Below are 19,560 nucleotides of genomic sequence, written 5' to 3' on the forward strand. Positions count from 1 at the left end.
AACAAGTTTCAATTCATAGTTTAGCTATCGTTTTATTTTAATAATGTACCAACATATTTATTAAAATCAATTATGAGTAATGACTAATGAATTTGGTATATACAAATAAGTCCATGTTAATGTCAATGTCATCGATTTCCAGTCCTGCCATTAGCAAGTTATAAAGGGAGATAGATGTATGATGTATCTTTTTTTTGAATGTTAACTTTCATAGATGTATGATGTATCTATTGGTCATATTAATGTAGCTTTTTCTGCTCTTAAATAAATTGTCATTTACATATCACATGTTCTGTTAATGTAACTTTCTCTGCTCTTAAATAGCTAGATTGTATCAAAGAACACTAAACATGAGGTCATGAATAGATGAAACTTTGCTAATCTATTTATCTACATAATACGTACCTAAGTCACATTACATTACGCAGCATTACAGGCTTAATTTGAGTTTTGGATATCTACGTTGGTTAGCCCATTGTTGTACTCTTGTTATAGAATCTTGGTGTCAGATAGAAAGAACAAAAAGAAGATAGTAAAGTTTGATTGATGCATTTACCCTCTTTAACATTACAGGCAACTGCTTGCTTGGGTAGCCATCACTTTTACAATCTCATAATGTATCAGATTCCATTTTCTTTTGATTAGTTGCTTCTAATGCCTTGCTTAGGGTTTTTGACTTATAATCCCATGTCTTTCATCTTAGCATATAGCTTTAACTAATGAAGTTTAAGTTACCACCAGAACACCGATATCCAACCCCATCAGAAGTAGGGTATAATAGAGGTATGATATAGACATTTAAAACTCTACATAGATAGGAGATTGTTTCAAGATAATGAAGTTTAACTTTAATTGATCAAATGTGTAAATGAACACAAAGTTGGTACTTTTTAATTAAGATTACTCATTACTGATTAATACTTATTAAATTGATATGGAAATAGAGAGAAAAATAATGTTTTTTGTTTAGTAATAGGAGCATATATGTAAATTTATTTTGTCTATATTGGGTGCATGATTATGTATATAGGAACTTAGCATATCCACCATGAAATGTATATACATGAAGATTACTGTTGAGTTACATGTGACGTTACTAGCTAAGCATAGCAACTTGTTTAAGGGCTACCATGTAAGAAAGGAAACTGACAAGCTGAGCCTGATATTATATTCAATCCTGATGTTCACACTTCACAGCATATTGAAGATGACACAATCCCAGGGCAGCAGTAAGTCATCATCTGCTTCTTGGTGATCCATCTAGCCTGCGATAATGGCAGTATGTCACATCTGTCATTGTAACGATGCTGCAAGCATCATATCAGCTTTATCGTGTACATCAATTCTTGTAGAATACAAGATTTCTGCTGCAATTGGTTTTCAAGGCTTCCTCCAATGCTTCAGCCTGGTCAAAACTTATTTTGAAGGTCACCATTGTTATGCCATCTTTTCCTGTATCATAATCCTGCTTAATATTCTCAGCTTTGAATGACTGTAGCTGAAAATCAACAAACAAGAGGTTAATATATGTTACATAACATGGGCGGTTGGATAACAGTTGACACATGTACTTGTTTAATAGGTCTAAACGGGTCGGATTGTATTGACTCGAAACATTTTTTTTGTACCGAAACATTTAGTTCCCTTCTTATAAAACTCTATGACGGATAATAGTGGCTATATTACATAGTACTTTAATAAAAAAAAGTAGTTTTCATGCATTAAGTATACAAGATGACTTACAACCTGTTTCATGTTTAGTCGCTTTGTGTATGTTGACCCCTTTGACGCGTTAGCGTTAACAAATACCTGGGCTGAAATTTCCACCTCTAGTTGAAAAATTTACAGCTTGAAGACTTACCTGATGGTAAACGACCCCCAAAAGATCAAAAGTAACCTCAACGCCCATAGGAACCTACAGGGTGTACCATGTTATTTGTCAGAATATCAAAATGATTGAATAACTATTACAGCCATTGGTATATTGTTTCAAATCAACCACTGAACTTCACGAAATCCCAAAAAATTATTGTACTTGAAAAACCTTAACATTTTCCACCACAAGCTTACCTTTGTACTAGTAGTTTGTTTTCAGGATAACCATCCTTCTAAATCTACTAATACACATTGTATTTGACAAATTCCAGACACTTTACTCCAATTTTCCTGCAAATTGTATTTGGTAAAATCTTTAGAAACTTTTGGCAAACCTGAATATTAAAGTCTGCTCCCGAATTGTATTCAGCAGAGCTTGAATACTTTTCACAACGGTTGCCTAAATCTTTTGTCACAAATCATACTTAATAATTCCTAAAAACTTGCGAGTACTTCAGTGCTTGTCTTTTACTTTGAAATATACTTGACATATTACGACCACTTTTGCCAAACCATATAATTTCATTCTTTCCATAAAACATACTTGAAAGATTCACGATATACAAATACTTCCACCCAGCAGTATTATAAATTCTTTCGCCCTAAACATACTTGATATATCGTATTGACAAAGCTGAGATGCCTCTTCACATTTTCAACTATGTTCACTATTTCTCAACTAGAGTTATCAATTTGCATAAAATGTTGAGCAAATCATTCAGAAGGTGTAAAAATGTAAAATATGTCCAATATTATAATCACGGTTAAGGTAAAAGTGTCCAAAGCATGATCAGTTAGAAGTGTTCATGATATGATGTATACTGCTCAGGGTAAGCAACTGTAATTAGTGTTCAGATCTTCTCAAATATAATCTTTACTGTCTTCTTATGTAAAGACTGGTTATTCTAAAAACATATTTGAATAGAGCCTTTTAAACTTATAAAATTGCAAGGCATGGATCAATACAACGTAAAAAAAAAAAATGTTGAAGATTTTCCAAGTAAGATATTTACCCTTTTGTTGGTAATTAACCTAGTAGCTGGTTGCTTTAGAACAACTTGACAAGTACGATAAGCATAATGGTTATTACTCTTTATCTAAATACAAGACTCCAATAAGAGTGACAACCCATAAAGGCATAAATTACCAACTTATGCCAAGAAAATAAAGAAAAAAATACATCCATGAAAGCTTCACAAAAGGATCTATACAATCAAAGACAATAGTGGCAAATGTAGGCAAAAAGTCAATAACCTGAGACTTAACAAGTCGTGTTGGAGCATTTTTCAAGCATTCTGTTGCTACTCCACCATAGGCCCTAACTAGTCCTCCAGTGCCTAGTTTGATCCCTCCAAAATGCCTAGAGAATAAACAAAATCAATAATTTAAATGTGAATCAGTTCTTACTCCATTCATTATATAATAAGGAATTAGCAATGTTATCTCATTACTGTATTACAAGGATAACCCTCTATTGCTTTTTTCAGTTAAGGTGGTGGTTATCAAAGAAAGAAAAAATAACAGGAGTAGTTAGATTAATCATTAACGAAGTAAACTTGACACAATATTTACCTAATGACAACAACCATCACTCTATCTAACCCTGAATTTTCAATTGCAGAATGTATTGGTTTTCCAGCTGTACCAGATGGCTCACCGTCATCATTACTTCTGTACTGATTTCCGACCTAGAATGCAAGGAAACATATCATGTAAGCAAATTTAGTGAGAGGACCACAATGCATGTATGTTGTTTCATTGTGGTCCAATATATCATCATTTTCTACAATAAACACCTAACATGAATCATCTTCACCAAAATATTAGATTCACATGCAATATATTGGAACAAATAGTATACAGTTTTAGGCTATTGTATTTGGTATTCACTTATTTTCCTCTTTATACAAGATGACAGGCTATTAATCTAATGGAGTCATGGGCAGAAGCTCATTGTGTGTGAGAACTTAGGATATACTGGTTTAACAGAGTGCTGGCAATTGAGCATGGAATGATATCCAACGATGGCATATTTTTGAAAAGCATAATAGAAAAATCTTATGTTTTATAATAAAGATACACATCTATACCTTATAAGCCCAACAATTATGTGTTGCACGCGGATCTTGGACCTGCACATTGTAAAAGATAATATCAGAAGTTTCAACAGCTTTTAAAGAAATTACATAAAACGCGAATAAAAAATCATTATAACTAGAAACTTGTCATACTCTTGCTAACTCTACCAATCTTAAATAACAGAGTGTTTCACTTTTTCTTCTTTCGCTATGACCAAAAAATTTGTATGAATCAGAATTCGCCCACTCTACCAACAGCTATAAGCAAGGGGTTATCACAAAAGACGCATTGTAACAAAGACAAACTTCTCCACTCAGTGTGTTAATGTTCTCAGCATGCCAAATGGCAATCTAGTGACTCAAGCTATTCTTAATGTCATGCTAAGGGAACTCAGCAGTTACTTAATTCAGCTTTGACTATGTTCTGGTGAGTTATGGGATCTGCTTCTGCCAAGGGTTTCTATCCATATGTAACAATATCAAATACAAAAGGTAGATAAAAGAAGTAATCTAAACAAAGAACCCGATAAATAAATTATTAGATTGACGGCTGACTGTTAGTGTTAACCAATAACACAATCTCCTACTATGTTTGACAACAAGTAGTTCAATATCAATCACTCTGAAACAAAATCTATTCCTATATCTTGTGATTGTAGACTATCTCCCTATGGTTATCGATTGACTTAAGGTGTTCTCTGTTGACATGTAACATACATGGAATAGCCCTACCTATCGATACCTTTGATCTTTGACAGGCACAATCTCCTATTTGTTCGACAAGAAGTAGTTCAATAGCAAACACTCTGAAACAGAATCTTTTCCTGTATCTGGAGATTTGTAGTCCATCTCCCTATTGTTATTGTTAAATTCAAGGTCTTCTTCATCGAAATATATGGGATAGGCCCTTTACAAAAAATCGAAATTTTGATTTTTAATGTTTAAATGTTTCTCCTCATGAGGTCATGTTCTCTAATTCCTGGAACTTGACATATTGTGCGTACACAACATACTTAACGTAAGACAAACCTAAGCTCTTATAGCAGCTTGAATCTGTTGGACAAAGCAGTAGACTATCTACTACCAGTCTACCACAAATAACCTCCAAACAGCTAAAATACGTGTGAAGTTGTTGGTATTCGTAATCACAACTGATGATGGAGTACATGTTAGCAAAGGCATCTATAATAGCAGGTATACGTGTGGTCCAACATCTAAGTGACAAATGCAAGACCACAAACAGATAATATATTTGACCTTTGCAAAGCTTAAAGGAGGTAACCGCTGCATCTGAGACGGACTCATGCAGAGGAGATCCACAATTACCAGACACTTTCATAGACCAGTGAAACAAAGGAAACAGGGTGGAAAAGGGCCCAAGTCAAACTTTAAACGCACATATATTTCTTTCGTTGTGTATCAAAACTATTAAAACTACGACAACACTAGTGTCACTAAAACTATACATTTCGAGCTCACATATTCGCTAACAAGTAATGACGGCGTGGCTTAATATATTAATATCACATTTCCATAAAGTTGTTTGACACAGGTGCCTCATGTGTTGTGAAGCATTAAAATAACTTGTTCACATTTTCTTACGTACTCTACGACCACATAATCGGTCTTAAAAGGCTCGACAAAGTACGAATTAAGGCAAGACTTCTAAAGTCTGAGTCACCTAATAAATATTCATCATATAAGCTCAGCAATATTTGCACATATCATTAAAAGCTACTAATTACTTCTGCAGATCACTAAATAACTCATAAACTTATATATTTCATATTTGTAATAACTTTCCAAAATGAACCTAATTGATGTTATTATTATATCGATTTTGATTTTTTTTAAAAAATTGATATATACCTCAGAGAGGAAAGATTGAGCGGAGCGTTCGTCGGGGATATGGCCGGCGATGGCAATGAATTTGCTTTTTTTAATTTCACGTTCTAAGCTCACTCTCTCTGATATCGTCGTGAAAGCACCACCGCCGGCGGTACGGCTGGAGCTGGTGGCGGCGGCGGTGGTGACCATGGATCTTATGTATGTTAATGGTGATATCAAATTCGACACCACCACCTGCATTTGGTGGGATTTATTCACTTTCAGACTGATTATAATTTGGGAATCTTTTTTCAATTTCTTTGTTCTTTGTTTTTTTTTTTTTTTTTTTGGTTTTTAACAACTTATAATGTTTTTATTGTAATCATGCAATAAAATTAAGTTACTAAATTCATGTTATTAATTTTTGGGTTTTAATGAAAGTACTTTTTATTTTTCTATATTTTTTTATTATCAATAAATTATCTTTCACTTATACCAAATTCTAAACGAACTTGTCGAGTGCACATGAAACCATAAGCCATGCGTTCGAATTTTAATATTGACATATTTATGTGATTTTATTTAATAAGACCCTCTACATTTTATTTATGTGACATATTTATCTTTCACTTATACCAAATTAATGTTGCTCCACTAACATATATATCATCAATCTTCTTTTAATCGGTTTCAAAGACAAGATATGAATCCAATAAATAAGAGTTGTTTGCAATCTTGATGAAACACAAGTAAAAATAAAACAATTACATATAAATGTTTCATTGAAATTGATCAATTATACATTGTAGATTTTATATACACATACAAGGTTCGCTGGTTCGGTTAGGATAATCACAGGTATTAAAGACTAATTTGATAGCTGGCAAAACCTTCCCAAGATATCACCTTTGCTGGCTAGCGACCCTTAAACAAATATATTTGAAAACATCTTATTCAAAAGTTTCAACTTTGAATATGTGGACTCATTCCTAAGTCGTCATAACCAACCTACATTTATAGATATGAAGACATGTCGTTAATTAATTACTTGAATATATACATCATATTTTACAAGTGTCTCATGCATGTAGCTCAAGTTTCACAATCTACATCGTGCAAAAGATGTGTAGTTTGCTTATTTCCATGATATACACATTTGTGGATGTTCCAAATTAATTCAAATCTAAGCATTGAGGTTTAATTACTAAATTTGAAAAAAACTAATTATTAACCACTAATGTTTCACATTCAAAATAAAAATTACCCCTTGCTTCTGATCCAATTCCAATATGGTTTAGTTATTGTTTTGCTTATGGGAAATGATATTTGTACCATCATTTTTGATGGGTGTATCACAATGTACAAATTATATAGCTGACTGTACAAGCCAGTAATGCACATTTGTGGTACATCCATCAAAATAAATGGTACGAATATCACTTCCCTTTGCTTATATGAACTATATTTATTGCGTTCCTTATAAGAAGTTATAACAATCTTGTTTTGACTCGAAATAAATTTGTTAATTTTAAAGGTAAACTAGCATTGTACCCGCGCAATGCGGCGGCGGTGACGGTGACGGTGATTTAGTGGTGTCGGTGACGGGTGGTGATCGATGATATCGACAATTGGTATCGAGTGGTCTAACCATGTAAGTTGATACAATGGTGATAGTGATATTTTAGAAGATAAGAGTTTAAAGCGTAAATTAATTCATTAAGGGTTATTTTGGTAATATCTAATAACCCTTTCCTTAAGGGTTGTATATTAAGGGCAATCTAGTAATTTCTCATCTAACTATTTTCTAACTCTTTCCTAAAATAGGGGATGAATAATCATTATAAAGGAGTAGTAGATAAACTAAGAAAATAAATGGTTGTTACTTGTTAACGAGAAATATTGATGCTAAATGTCAAATAAAACAACACTATCAAATATCAATGATATGATATGGTGGTTGATGCAGGACCAGTGATGCCGTTGCTTGTTTTGGAAACATCACTTTCGCAAAACTTCGACTTTAATGTTCGATTTCTTAGACGCAGTCATGAATATTCTTTATTTAAATTTTTCGATATGGGAATTATAGAATAATTATCGATCACAAGACATCTAAATTTTCACGGGCTCCTTGAAATATATATTGGCAAATAAATCTCTAATGCTAAGATCTATATCTATACTACTATATAAAAATTATTATACGTTGAAAAGTTTACAATTTTAAAACATGTGAAATTACCATTTTACCCTTAATTAATTAACTTATACAATTATTTTTATAATCTTTTAAAAGATATTCACTATCCCTAAAAATAAAATATTTTTGAATCAATTACCTATACCACTTGACGCCGACTCCATCACCATTTATCGACGTCACCACATCGCAATTAATGTCATTACCGCCGCATTGCGCCGGTACCATGCTCGTAGCAAACAATAAAAACCTCTTTTCATCAAATCTTATTTTTTAACGGTTTAGACGATATAATAATTCAAAACAAAAAATAAGTTATCGCAAATAATGTACGTATAGCTAAAAAACTTTTCAAAAAATAAAAAATGTGTACGAATCGTTTTTTCTTAAGTTCAAATGAGAAAGCTCTTTTCATAAGGAAATTACCATTCAAGGCCATCGATAATGAGGAGAATCATAGTCAAATTCTAGCACGTGAGATGTGTTGCAACCATCCAATTATGATGTGTATCAAGAAATTTGCATTGATCTATTCGATTTAATTCACGAAGGTTACATGCTTCATGGATTAAGTCACTTTTAGATCTATGATAAGCCATGTCAATTTTACTATGAACTAGTTGAGGCACATTGCTTTAATTGTATTTTAATATCTGTTTAGATCTCCCGTTCAACATGATTTCCATGTTGCTTGGGAAGTATAATTCCAAGTTATATTTAAAGAAAGGAAAATGATATATCCAAATTCTTAAATTATGATATCAGGTGATCAGGTCTATCTTTGATAAGTCATAATTTGTTTCTTAGAGTCATTTTATTAAAAACTCCACAAATTCATACTTCATGCGATAAGCTATTTTCACATGTTTACAAACATATTTAAAAAATTGTAACTGACATATTTAAAGTTTAGATAGATAGATAAATAAATAAAGAAATGAAATTCATATATTTATATGAAAATTTAGTTATGTATTTTTTTTTTTATCTTAATCACCTGTAATGACTCATCGTCATATATAGTTTAAAATACGTACATGGAGTTATTTTTGTATAATGAGGTGTAATCGGATATCGAATGCTAATTTTATTGTTATAGAAATTAATTAACTACATTATTAATCCATTAAGTTAAATCTTTATTGGTATCTTATTCTTCCCATGAAGGTTTCGGACCGAGGAGACCAATGTTCAAGTGTTGAGGGAAAAAAGTTTATTTCTATTAATCGTCGTACCAATTGGCGAATAAATAAGAGTTTTTGCTCCATGGGTGTTCTCTGCAAATTCGAATGACATCCTGTCCGAAAAACATAGGTGCCAATAAGTGAGACGAACGTTGAAAATAAATAAAAACTACAATATTCAAATCTATACTTCCTTATAAAAATTATTTGATGGTGTTGAAAGTTTAAAAACTTTGGGGACATGTGAATTTACTTATTTGCTCCATACACGCCCATCATTCTCTACCCATGTTCTTTTATATTCTAAAACTTTTTTTGTTTTGGCAAACATTCTCTTGTTTTTTTTTGTCAAACAATTAAGGAAATAATACATAAACTGACCATAAATCAAGAGTCAAAAACAAGGTAATCGTGACATGAGAAATCATGTCCATGATATTTACTTCGAAAGAGCTCTCTAACGCAGAACCAGTTAAGACAACGTATGCTAGAACTCTCGCTGTCAAATCACGACACGAAGTTTTCGACGGAAATTCGTCTTAAAAAAAAAAAAGTACAATTTATGCGTATCGACATATACCAATTTTTAGCTTAATATAAATGGCATTAATTACTCGATTTATATAAAGGAGCGAATACCCAAAATACTGCTACTTGTACTCATGTTTCCGTTACTTGTTCAACTTTCCCCAAAAACGCATCATTTCCACACTCCTTTCATTGTATCATATGTCTCACGGACCAAACATCCCCCCATTTCACTTCACACCCATCAACCCAAATCACTTTAATTCATAAAAATACATTTTTATTCTTTTTTAAAACCCAATCTTTTTTTTTTCTTTCTGATTTTTTAAATTCTGTTCCAAAGTTTTAACCAATGGGAGTTAAAGGATTTATTGAAGGTGGAATAGCATCAATAGTAGCCGGATGCTCTACCCACCCACTTGATCTGATCAAGGTGCGGATGCAGTTACAGGGCGAAAACCAGCCCGTTCGAGCTGCATCCGCACCGGGTGGGAGCATCAACGTCTCTGGGCCTCCACGAGTGGGGCCCATTGGAGTCGGGATGCAGATCATCAAGCAAGACGGGGCAAGAGCCTTGTTCTCTGGTGTATCTGCCACCGTTCTCCGTCAAACGCTTTATTCCACCACTAGAATGGGTCTTTATGACATGATGAAAAAAAAATGGACAGATCCTGAAACTGGAAACATGCGGCTGTGGAAAAAGATTGGTGCCGGGTTGATCGCTGGTGGTATAGGGGCTGCGGTTGGGAACCCCGCGGATGTGGCAATGGTCCGTATGCAGGCAGACGGAAGGCTCCCAGCTGCCCAACGTCGTAATTACCAAAGCGTCGTTGACGCTATATCACAAATGGCAAAAAACGAAGGGGTTGGGAGCCTATGGCGCGGTTCATCTCTAACAGTGAACCGCGCCATGTTAGTGACTGCCTCACAGTTGGCATCCTATGATCAGATCAAGGAAACTATACTAGAAAAAGGTGTAATGAAAGATGGGCTTGGAACCCATGTGACCGCAAGTTTTGCTGCAGGGTTCGTGGCTTCGGTTGTCACGAACCCCATAGATGTGATTAAAACCCGAGTCATGAATATGAGAGTGGAGCCGGGAAAGGCTCCGCCTTATACGGGCGCAACTGACTGCGCCCTACAAACTATACGATCGGAAGGTCCAATGGCGCTTTATAAAGGTTTTATTCCTACGATATCAAGGCAGGGACCATTTACAGTTGTTCTGTTTGTTACACTAGAACAAGTCCGAAAATTACTAAAGGATTTCTAAATTTAGTTGATGATGACGATATACTCATGTGTTTTTGGTATTGGCAGAATAAAAGTTCCCATAATTTATGGTTTTACTTTTTGTTTACTAGCTTTATTTAAAGTTTTCTTTTACGTAAAGTTATCACATACTAATATGTTTATTATAATTACTTCTTACATTAGAAAATGGCCATTATTTATTTGAAAGACGATGGTGTGATACGATTCTTTAAGTTATATGTATAGGCACGTGAACATTAACAATTAGAATCGAGTACAAGATGCGTGACGTTGCCGTTTTACTATTTATTTTATTTCAATATATATAGAGTTGATTGTAGATTTGGCAATCTGGTTTAGACTTTTGACGAAAACTATTATAATTTCATAAAAAATGGACTTCACATTGCAATAAAATAAGAAAAAACATAAATATCTGGGATGTTGACTTCAACATTTGGCACTCTTTTGAATCCCCAGGAAGTCCTTGAAGCATTCGCATGAGTTAGTTAAACCACTCTTTGTAGATACGAAACCAATTTTTTAGTATTAAGGGGAGGCAGTACGTTAATCTATTAACTCAGAGGGACCAAATAGCAAAAGTTACATAAAATTAAATCCTTGGAATGAAGATAATATACTTAATAAGTCGTTTTGGTAAGAGTTAAGATTTATGAATGTATCTGCTAGCCCCTTAGTAGTTCCACCTCTACCCCTTGATTGACGCATAACCTCAAATAATGTAAATAACTTTTTTTTGACTAATAATGTAAGAGCATTAAATAAAATGATGCAACCTACTTTCATATGAATAGAAAGTGGAGAGCTTCCTTTGTATAAAACTTTTGAATGTGTATACGTATGGATTAAGATCTTTTAAAATTATTATTAACTTCATAGGTGAAGTTGAAAAATTTTTGACCTTTGTATTAAAATCAAAGGTTAAGATTCAAAGTTGATATTTGAATCTTGACCATTGATTTTAATCCAAAGATCAAAATCATCAACTTTACCTATAAAATTAATAATAACTTTAGATAATCTCAATCCGTATACATGTAAACTCAAAATGCATGGTTAATAACTCCAATAATGTAGGGTTGAAGACAATCAAAAAAGGAAAGAGGGTGAGAATGTAGTGGGATGCGAAGCAGCCAATGACCGACAAACGCAGGGACCCTCTTTGATGGACTATTTACCAACCTCATCGGCTACACTTATACTGTCATCCACATGAATCCAAATTAATACGTGGATGATATAACAACAAATGTTTAAAGTGTCGTTTACTTTAATTTCATGGACAATATGTTTAGATAAATTCATCACTATTTTTCTTCATTGCCAACTAACAAGATCTTTCAGTAATTTTGTAAGAATTGACTCATTGACGAAAAGTTACATCTTAACTGACCAATCAATCTCAGGGAGCCCTTAGACGTTCCAAGTTACTCCAGATATGGATAAAACTCAACAATCTGTCTCCCCATAGGCACGAAGACGAAATTATTAGTAAAACACATTTGCCTCAAAAATCGAACCCTATCCACCAAAAAAGCAGGGTCTATTATTTTTGGTTTTCATGTCAAATGAATTGTAAAGTTATTCGCTACTTAATTTTAGAGGTCAAAGAAAGATAACAACTTCACATCAACTTCTTTTTTACTTCAAAATTTCCTTAACCACCACAAATAGAAAACCGGTTCAAATTTCTCTTCTAGTTTTTGACTTTCGATCGGAAAAGAAAACCCTTTTACCTGTATCTTTACGTGATTCTTTAATGAAATTAACCAATAATGACTTATCGGTGCTTTGACATATATGAAATTTGCAATTAAGATTGAAAAGTGGGATTTAGTTTGATGACTTAGCCATTTGGTCATGTATTAGTCCTGTCTAATTTTCTTTCAATCATTTATATTTTATACCATACCACCTTGGCACCTACCATGATTCATCCATTAAAGATCACAAAAGACATGATAAAAGAATCATGAATGACTTGTTAAATAGTATCAGAAACTATACAAGCAGATGCAAAAACCAGATAATAGTGAAACCCAATTGATCGAACAATAAACCCAGTAATAGTGAAACCCAATTGATCGAACAATAAACCCAGACTAGACTTGGTTGATTGTAACTCATAAGATCCATGGCAAAGAGACGATATGAAAAGACAGTACATGAGAAAGAGAAATTTACTATCAGCAAATTCTGCACTCTAGAACTAGTTATTAAGATTAAATCGAGGCTGATAACTGAAATGAACTCTAATTGCTATAACATAATCCGTCTAAAACAAAATTTCAAACGTAATGACGTCCATCCTTTCTGAGTTGTAATTTGACTAAAACAAAATTTCAAAAAGAAAATAGTAACATCCCAACTAATGTTGAAGAGCTTTGAAGTGTCGTCTCATTAAACCGAACATGACTGATGCACTGTTGGGGTATGAACACAATCCCACATAGGAAAATTAAGATACTAATGCAATATATATACGCTTAAGGACTACTCCTGTTATTGCAAATTGATGAAAGAATACCATTTGACTTGTATTTCGGGGCATAGTGATGGGCAAAGTATTGGTTCAATAAGGTATAAGAGCTACAGTTTTACCCCATTGATCTTGCAAAGCTTATGAGCTACTCCCCTAATAGCCAGTTGGTTCTAGAGGAACCCAATAATGTATCGGTATTTTTATGTGCTTGATTCAATTATGGTATTAGTCTATTAGATGACCAAATTTTTCACTTGTATATATTATAATAAATAACTACAAACTAAAACAGGTTCACCTGTTTAATAATCCGTGATATCATTATCATGTTTATATATTACATCATAGATTCTACATGCCTCACTTACTATGTCTTACAAAGGATAGCTCTAAAGATCACCTTGATGTCATTGGGGCTTTCGTTATGGGTTAAGAACTCAATTAAACTTGCCAAATCTCAGAACTATCGATTAGATTTGATAATGGATCAGCTTAAGAGACTAATCTTATTCCAACACCAAATGCTCCTATTTTATTCTTTAGATTATACATAGTATCACTATCCCGAAAAAGGTCACAATATATCAAATAGAATGATAATGAGTTTGATGTATTGTGAACTATCATAAGGGTCAATTTGCCCATTCATATAGCAGCCTAAAAGGGAAGGGGGGAGGTGGGGGGACTCGATGATATCATAACCTTATATTAATTACTTATAAACCACAAATGATAGCTTATACTAGAGCTCACCGGGAAGAAAAAAAGAAAAAGAAAAAGCGAACTCAATTTCTGCATATTCAACCATAATAAAAAGAGACAGAGTCAAAGTCGGTATTATTCACAGATAAGCATATTACTAGTGCTAAAAGCTAATAAAGACTGATATAAAACGATGATTGCAGTAATCTCACATGTTAATTCTTTGGTCCTAAAACTTGTTGCTTAATCTCTTCAACCTTTGACACCAATTCATCTCTGTTTCTCTGCAAATTGTAAAATAATATAGTATGTCTCTATTAAATACTAAAGAGTCGAAAACATAATTGGTAATTCATATATTATGTCAACTTGCATATCAAAGGCATGACACAGTATTTGTTACATACCTTAAAAAGCAGGTAGCGTGTGCTGAACCAGATAGTGTAGCCAAGACCCACCACTTCCAGCAACTTAGGGAACTGATAATGGGGAGGAATGGAACCAAGTTTTAGTAAAAAGGGTTACGACATATAAGATTTTATTAGCACATGGATGAAATGAAATAACGAATAACACACCAAAGGTATACGATCAATGGCTCCAACAATGGATGCAGTTAACCACAACGCTGCAACACCTCCTACACTAAGTAAAGCAATTGAAAAGGAATCTTGAAGATCCAACTACAGAAAAAGCACGAGCATGTTGTCAGTAAAGATAATGCAGAGCCCTATAGTGAAACACATATGCTAGTTTCATAGTGAAACATTCGAATTTCTTGAAGATCCAAATTAGTCACATTATCACATATATCATTACTCTTAAAATAGAGATGATCCTTAAGCTTGCAGATACCTTGGCCTTATTACAGAAGAGAAAAATTAGTATTACAGATGCTAGGGGCTGGCTATAATACCATAGTTGAATTTTAACTAAAGTGACAAATAATGATAATTGATAATTTAAACAGAAATGTAAACTTTAGTGGGTCGACTCAACCCCGCTAATCCGTATGCCTTTAGACCCGTTTTTAAGTTTTTTAATCATTCCCTAACCTGACCCGCCCGTCCATTTTGCCACCTCCAGTTTAACATTCAACAAAAATATGATAATCCCAAGTTATCCGTAATTTTTCTTGGTTCAGCATGGTTATTTTCATACCCATAACAAATCGAGCTTAATATATGATTTACAAGCAGTGACCTTTTTTAGCATGGTCTACTATCACTTTCTTTTGATAGGTCATCCCACTGGCCCTTTCTAAATATCAAGTTAGCTGTCTAGGGAGATAACAATAGAAACCTGTTTAAGGATTGACTTTCTAGTCAAAACTTATTTAAGACTTCCATTTGAATTTCTTATTTCAGCCTAAATAAATAATAAAAAAGATGCATAAGTATGAGATTTTCCCTATTCAAGTTCCCCTGGGAAGACAAGTCTGTTTTAACTCAGATGTACGTGGCGACCTTCAAGATTGTATCTAGCGGGATTCGAACCTGAGACCTTTTGTAAAGAAGTCTAGGATGTTAACCACTAGGCTATTTTGGAGGTGGTTAGCCTAAAAACAAGATACTTGCACAATTATTTTAGAGGGTAGTTTTAGTTGGCTAAATGACTGACTGTTAATTTGGCTTAGTGGAAAGAGTGACAAACTATGCCTTCTAACTCATTGTCACACGATTATAGAGGGTAGTTTTAGTTGGCTAAACGATTAACTGTTAATATAGCTTAGCGGACAGAGTGACAAACTATGCCTTCTAACTCATTGTTGTAGGTAGAGTCTAGACTCCAGTTTCCAGACATATAAGAATATAAATTTCTTTTTGACTAATCATCTTTAGGGTCGGTTTGCAACCTCTTAATCAAATAGGAAACGTAATACCACATATTAGTATTTAGAGGAAACTAATATGGATTGGCAAGCCACGACCTCTATACAATGTTAAAAATAACTGAAAGTATGACTCATCTATAACTTTAACAATGATAACGAAGATTGTCAAGACTGGCCCACATCACCAAAGGCATTACCTCAACTTTGAGCTTATCCAGAAAATCAAACTGCAGAGATTGATCATCCGTCACAGCATCATCTTTAAACAAACTAAATCCACCAAGCCGGCTATTACCCTCGGTTTGAGTTTCTTCATCAGTCACTACTCCATCAGATTCCTCTTTAGCATTCCACTTATCCCCATTTGACGTTTCTTCAGGAACCACTGATTCCACAGACGAGTAGTTGACTACTTCTGATTCTTCTTTATCATACTGGTTTGACGTTTCCACAGGAACCGTTGATTCCACAGACGAGTATCTGACTACTTCTGGTTCTTCTTTAACATACTGGTTTGCACCACTTGACGTTTCCTCAGAAGATGTAGCTTTTATAGCAGTATACTTAAAAGAGCGTAAACCTGCAAACCAACACTATATTTCAAAACCCCTTCCATTCCCTGCAATCTCCTAGCCAGCTCACTCTTTTTTCTCGCAAATATCATACCTTAACTATCTCACACTATTTACAACCTTCTTTTTTTTTTCTTTTTCCGAAAGCAAGAAAACACATATAATCACATTTTTTTTCTTTCTTTTCTGCTCTGTCAAAACACTTATTTCTATTTATTAAGGTAGCCTAGTACATTCATCACGTGACCACATGGGCTCACATATGAAGGCTAGAGGTCACAGGTTCAACACTTGTCAAAGGCACGTGGAGAAACTATATCTTGTGATCCATGTGTGAGAATGGTGACTTATCAGGCACTATGCAGTATGCACTCTGGGCACCAAGACAATACATGGGACTAGAGTGTTCCAACCCATATATCCTTTTTAAGGTAGCCTAGAGGCAAGACGTCTTGAAAGTCTAAAACATAACCGTGTTCGAACCTCACCATGTTAACATCTATGAATGGCCAGGGAAAAAGTCTAGGAAACCATCACCGGAATACCGGTTAAGCCGCATACATCAGAGCTCAAAGCTCAACTTTTTCCCTTCTAGCCTAAACAAGGATCTCTCTAAATTTACCCATTTACTATTTACTACGAGTAATTTATTTGCAATTTGCAAACCCCATAACCAAATAATCTTTACTTAATTAAAAAAAATGCAAAATATTTAACTAAATTTAAAGTGACAAGAAAGTAATAAAAGTAAAAATGAGGGACAATACAATACAAACCTGGATTAACTGTGTTGGGTTTCAAAGGGAGAGTGAAGTTCATTTGAGGGTTAATTTTTGTGTAAAATGTTAAAGATTTGAGATTATTTGTGGAAGTACAGAGCTCCATTTTCTATCTGAAAATGATTTGGGGGTTTTAGCTACTGTTTAGGGTTTATAGAATTGCAAATTTGCAATGGCATTGGCGGTCCATTAAAATATATTATTTATTTCATGGAAATATTTTTATTTGAATTTTACTACTAAAGTGGATAAAGTAGTCACTAGTCAATGTTTTATTTTCCTCCTTTTTCTTTTATGTATACTAAAAAAGTTGGATTCGATTGGTAGGTAAATTATTTTTATATGCTTCTAAACGAGTGATCGATTTCATTTTGATATGAAAATTTCTATACAGAAATTGTTAGAAATTGTATTAGTTGGAAAAAATCGAACATCTTTAAACCTCTTACTAGCTTCGATTCCGATTATGAGATATAAAAAAGTTCTAACATATACACCACGACACTTAACTTACACTATATATGTAAATATAATATAACAATGTGATTTTGTAGTATGTAAGATATATGATTGTTAAGGATTTATTTTACAAAGGTGTCACGTCATGGTCATGAGGATCGAGAAGTATCCACTATAGTAGTTGGTACATGAGGTAATGATGATAAACAATTTTTTCCATTTTCTTATCATCATTACTAGTGAATTTATTACGTGCACAATTACGTTTAAAGGTTCGTGTTATGATGCTTCAACTATCGTGTTTACGTGCACAATTACATTCAAAGGTTTGCGATATAAAATAAAAAGACCAAACACGCTTACAAACAACTAAAACCAAAAAAAAAAAAGAATATAGATATATATTCTTACCATGTTCAAAAGTTTGTTATATCAAACATAAATAAATATAAAATCGTTGGTGTTCTTGACCCGCTAACAAAGTTTTTGATTTTAAAGTATTTTATTTTTGAAATAAGTCTAAATATCCATGAAAAATATAGAAAATATAATTAAATCTTAATGAAACAATTAGTCTAATTGTAATATGAGATTATAGACCTAAAAGATTACTTAATAAAATTTGTTTTGGGCCCAATAAGGGATGAAAGCCCAAAATATTGACCGGGAAAAGCACACACCAAACCACTTCATCTAAGTAGTTTTTGTTACTTATTTTACACCTCAAATATATATTGTAAAGTTAGGAGTTACTGTTCTATCATTTTTGTAATATCTATACTATATTATAAAAAAATAGTCATTTTTACTTTTAAAAATGTTAAAAGTTACTTTATGCAATATGACATAAATACCCTTTCTTATTTTCTAAATCACCTTATTCTTTACTTACTAATTTAATTACCTCTACTAATATACTAAAAATATCTTTAATGAAATAAATACAGTGACAGTCCCTTAGCTCTTGAAATAAGTACACTAATTATTATATCAATTAGATTTACATCAATAACTTACACTATTAGTCGTCACCACCACCGTTCGTTGCCGTCACCCGTGATCACTGCATTGCCGTCGCCACCGCCGCATCGCGCGGACACCATACTAGTTATATATATAATTATTATTATTAGTATTTATTTGTTTTCCTTTTTCTTTTTTTTTTCTGTTCTTTTTTCTAGTTTCAAATGTGTAACATGAATTTACATCATCATTTTTTAGGCACCTGATGTTTGTCAAACTCTATCCCGTTTAAAAGCTTGTCATGGTCGTTATATTTGTTGCCTATATATTTATATCGCAACAACAGATAATACTACTAGTTTGCTTACAAATTACAATGAAGATTTAAATAAGCTAAATGCTTAAAATTTAAATATCATTTTAGTAGATTTTAAGCATTAAAAATTTAAATACACTCTGGGCTAAAGTTAACCCATTCGACCCATTTACTTCTAAGCCACAATCATATTTTAACTCCTTAAGCCACTCGAGATACAGTCGCGTTAACATGAGTGAACTTTGTCATGTGTAACTATATCTAAATTGCCTTTAGATATAGTTACCAAATTATTACTCCAGAATTATTGCCAGTTTGGTCCATAAGGCTTTAGAAATCGACATTGAACATTGCAATCTGGCAAGAAATTAAGTTCACAAGTTAGATCAAGAGGGTGTTTGTGATTGAGTTTTAAAATGATTATCTGATTATTGCGTTTACATAACGCAATTAATGAAAAAAAGTGTTTGACAAAAAAGGTGATTA

General features: G+C 33.3%; 3 protein-coding genes across 5 annotated transcripts; 1 reads left to right on the forward strand and 2 right to left on the reverse strand.

Moving 5' to 3' along the window:
- Window positions 1–1,018: 1,018 nt before the first annotated feature.
- On the reverse strand, window positions 1,019–6,147 carry LOC122603304 (IMPACT family member in pol 5'region). Of its 3 annotated transcripts, none has more exons than XM_043775975.1 (6): window positions 5,823–6,129; window positions 3,966–4,007; window positions 3,448–3,563; window positions 3,130–3,235; window positions 1,862–1,915; window positions 1,019–1,498 (listed from the first exon to the last, which is right to left on the reverse strand). In XM_043775975.1, exons 1-6 carry the CDS (start codon window positions 6,039–6,041, stop codon window positions 1,340–1,342), a joined length of 696 nt encoding a protein of 231 aa, XP_043631910.1. In that variant the 5' UTR covers window positions 6,042–6,129; the 3' UTR covers window positions 1,019–1,339. The 3 variants fall into 3 exon arrangements, 2 of the variants coding, with proteins under 2 accessions (XP_043631910.1, XP_043631911.1); XR_006324443.1 differs by having other exon boundaries at window positions 1,408–1,498; window positions 1,747–1,915; window positions 5,823–6,143; XM_043775976.1 differs by lacking the exon at window positions 1,019–1,498 and adding an exon at window positions 2,071–2,166 and having other exon boundaries at window positions 1,824–1,915; window positions 5,823–6,147.
- Window positions 6,148–9,802: 3,655 nt separating this feature from the next.
- On the forward strand, window positions 9,803–11,041 carry LOC122603271 (mitochondrial uncoupling protein 5-like). Its single transcript, XM_043775938.1, has one exon. It carries the CDS (start codon window positions 10,045–10,047, stop codon window positions 10,963–10,965), a length of 921 nt encoding a protein of 306 aa, XP_043631873.1. The 5' UTR covers window positions 9,803–10,044; the 3' UTR covers window positions 10,966–11,041.
- A 3,175-nt stretch (window positions 11,042–14,216) lies between these two features.
- LOC122605196 (protein CURVATURE THYLAKOID 1D, chloroplastic) lies at window positions 14,217–17,516 on the reverse strand. The gene is made up of 5 exons (XM_043778096.1): window positions 17,334–17,516; window positions 16,183–16,565; window positions 14,730–14,834; window positions 14,559–14,630; window positions 14,217–14,435 (listed from the first exon to the last, which is right to left on the reverse strand). The coding sequence occupies exons 1-5, from the start codon at window positions 17,440–17,442 to the stop codon at window positions 14,367–14,369; spliced, it is 738 nt and encodes a 245-aa protein (XP_043634031.1). The 5' UTR covers window positions 17,443–17,516; the 3' UTR covers window positions 14,217–14,366.
- Window positions 17,517–19,560: the final 2,044 nt, after the last annotated feature.

Source organism: Erigeron canadensis, chromosome 6 (genome assembly GCF_010389155.1).
Source record: "Erigeron canadensis isolate Cc75 chromosome 6, C_canadensis_v1, whole genome shotgun sequence".
Lineage (NCBI taxonomy): Eukaryota > Viridiplantae > Streptophyta > Magnoliopsida > Asterales > Asteraceae > Erigeron > Erigeron canadensis.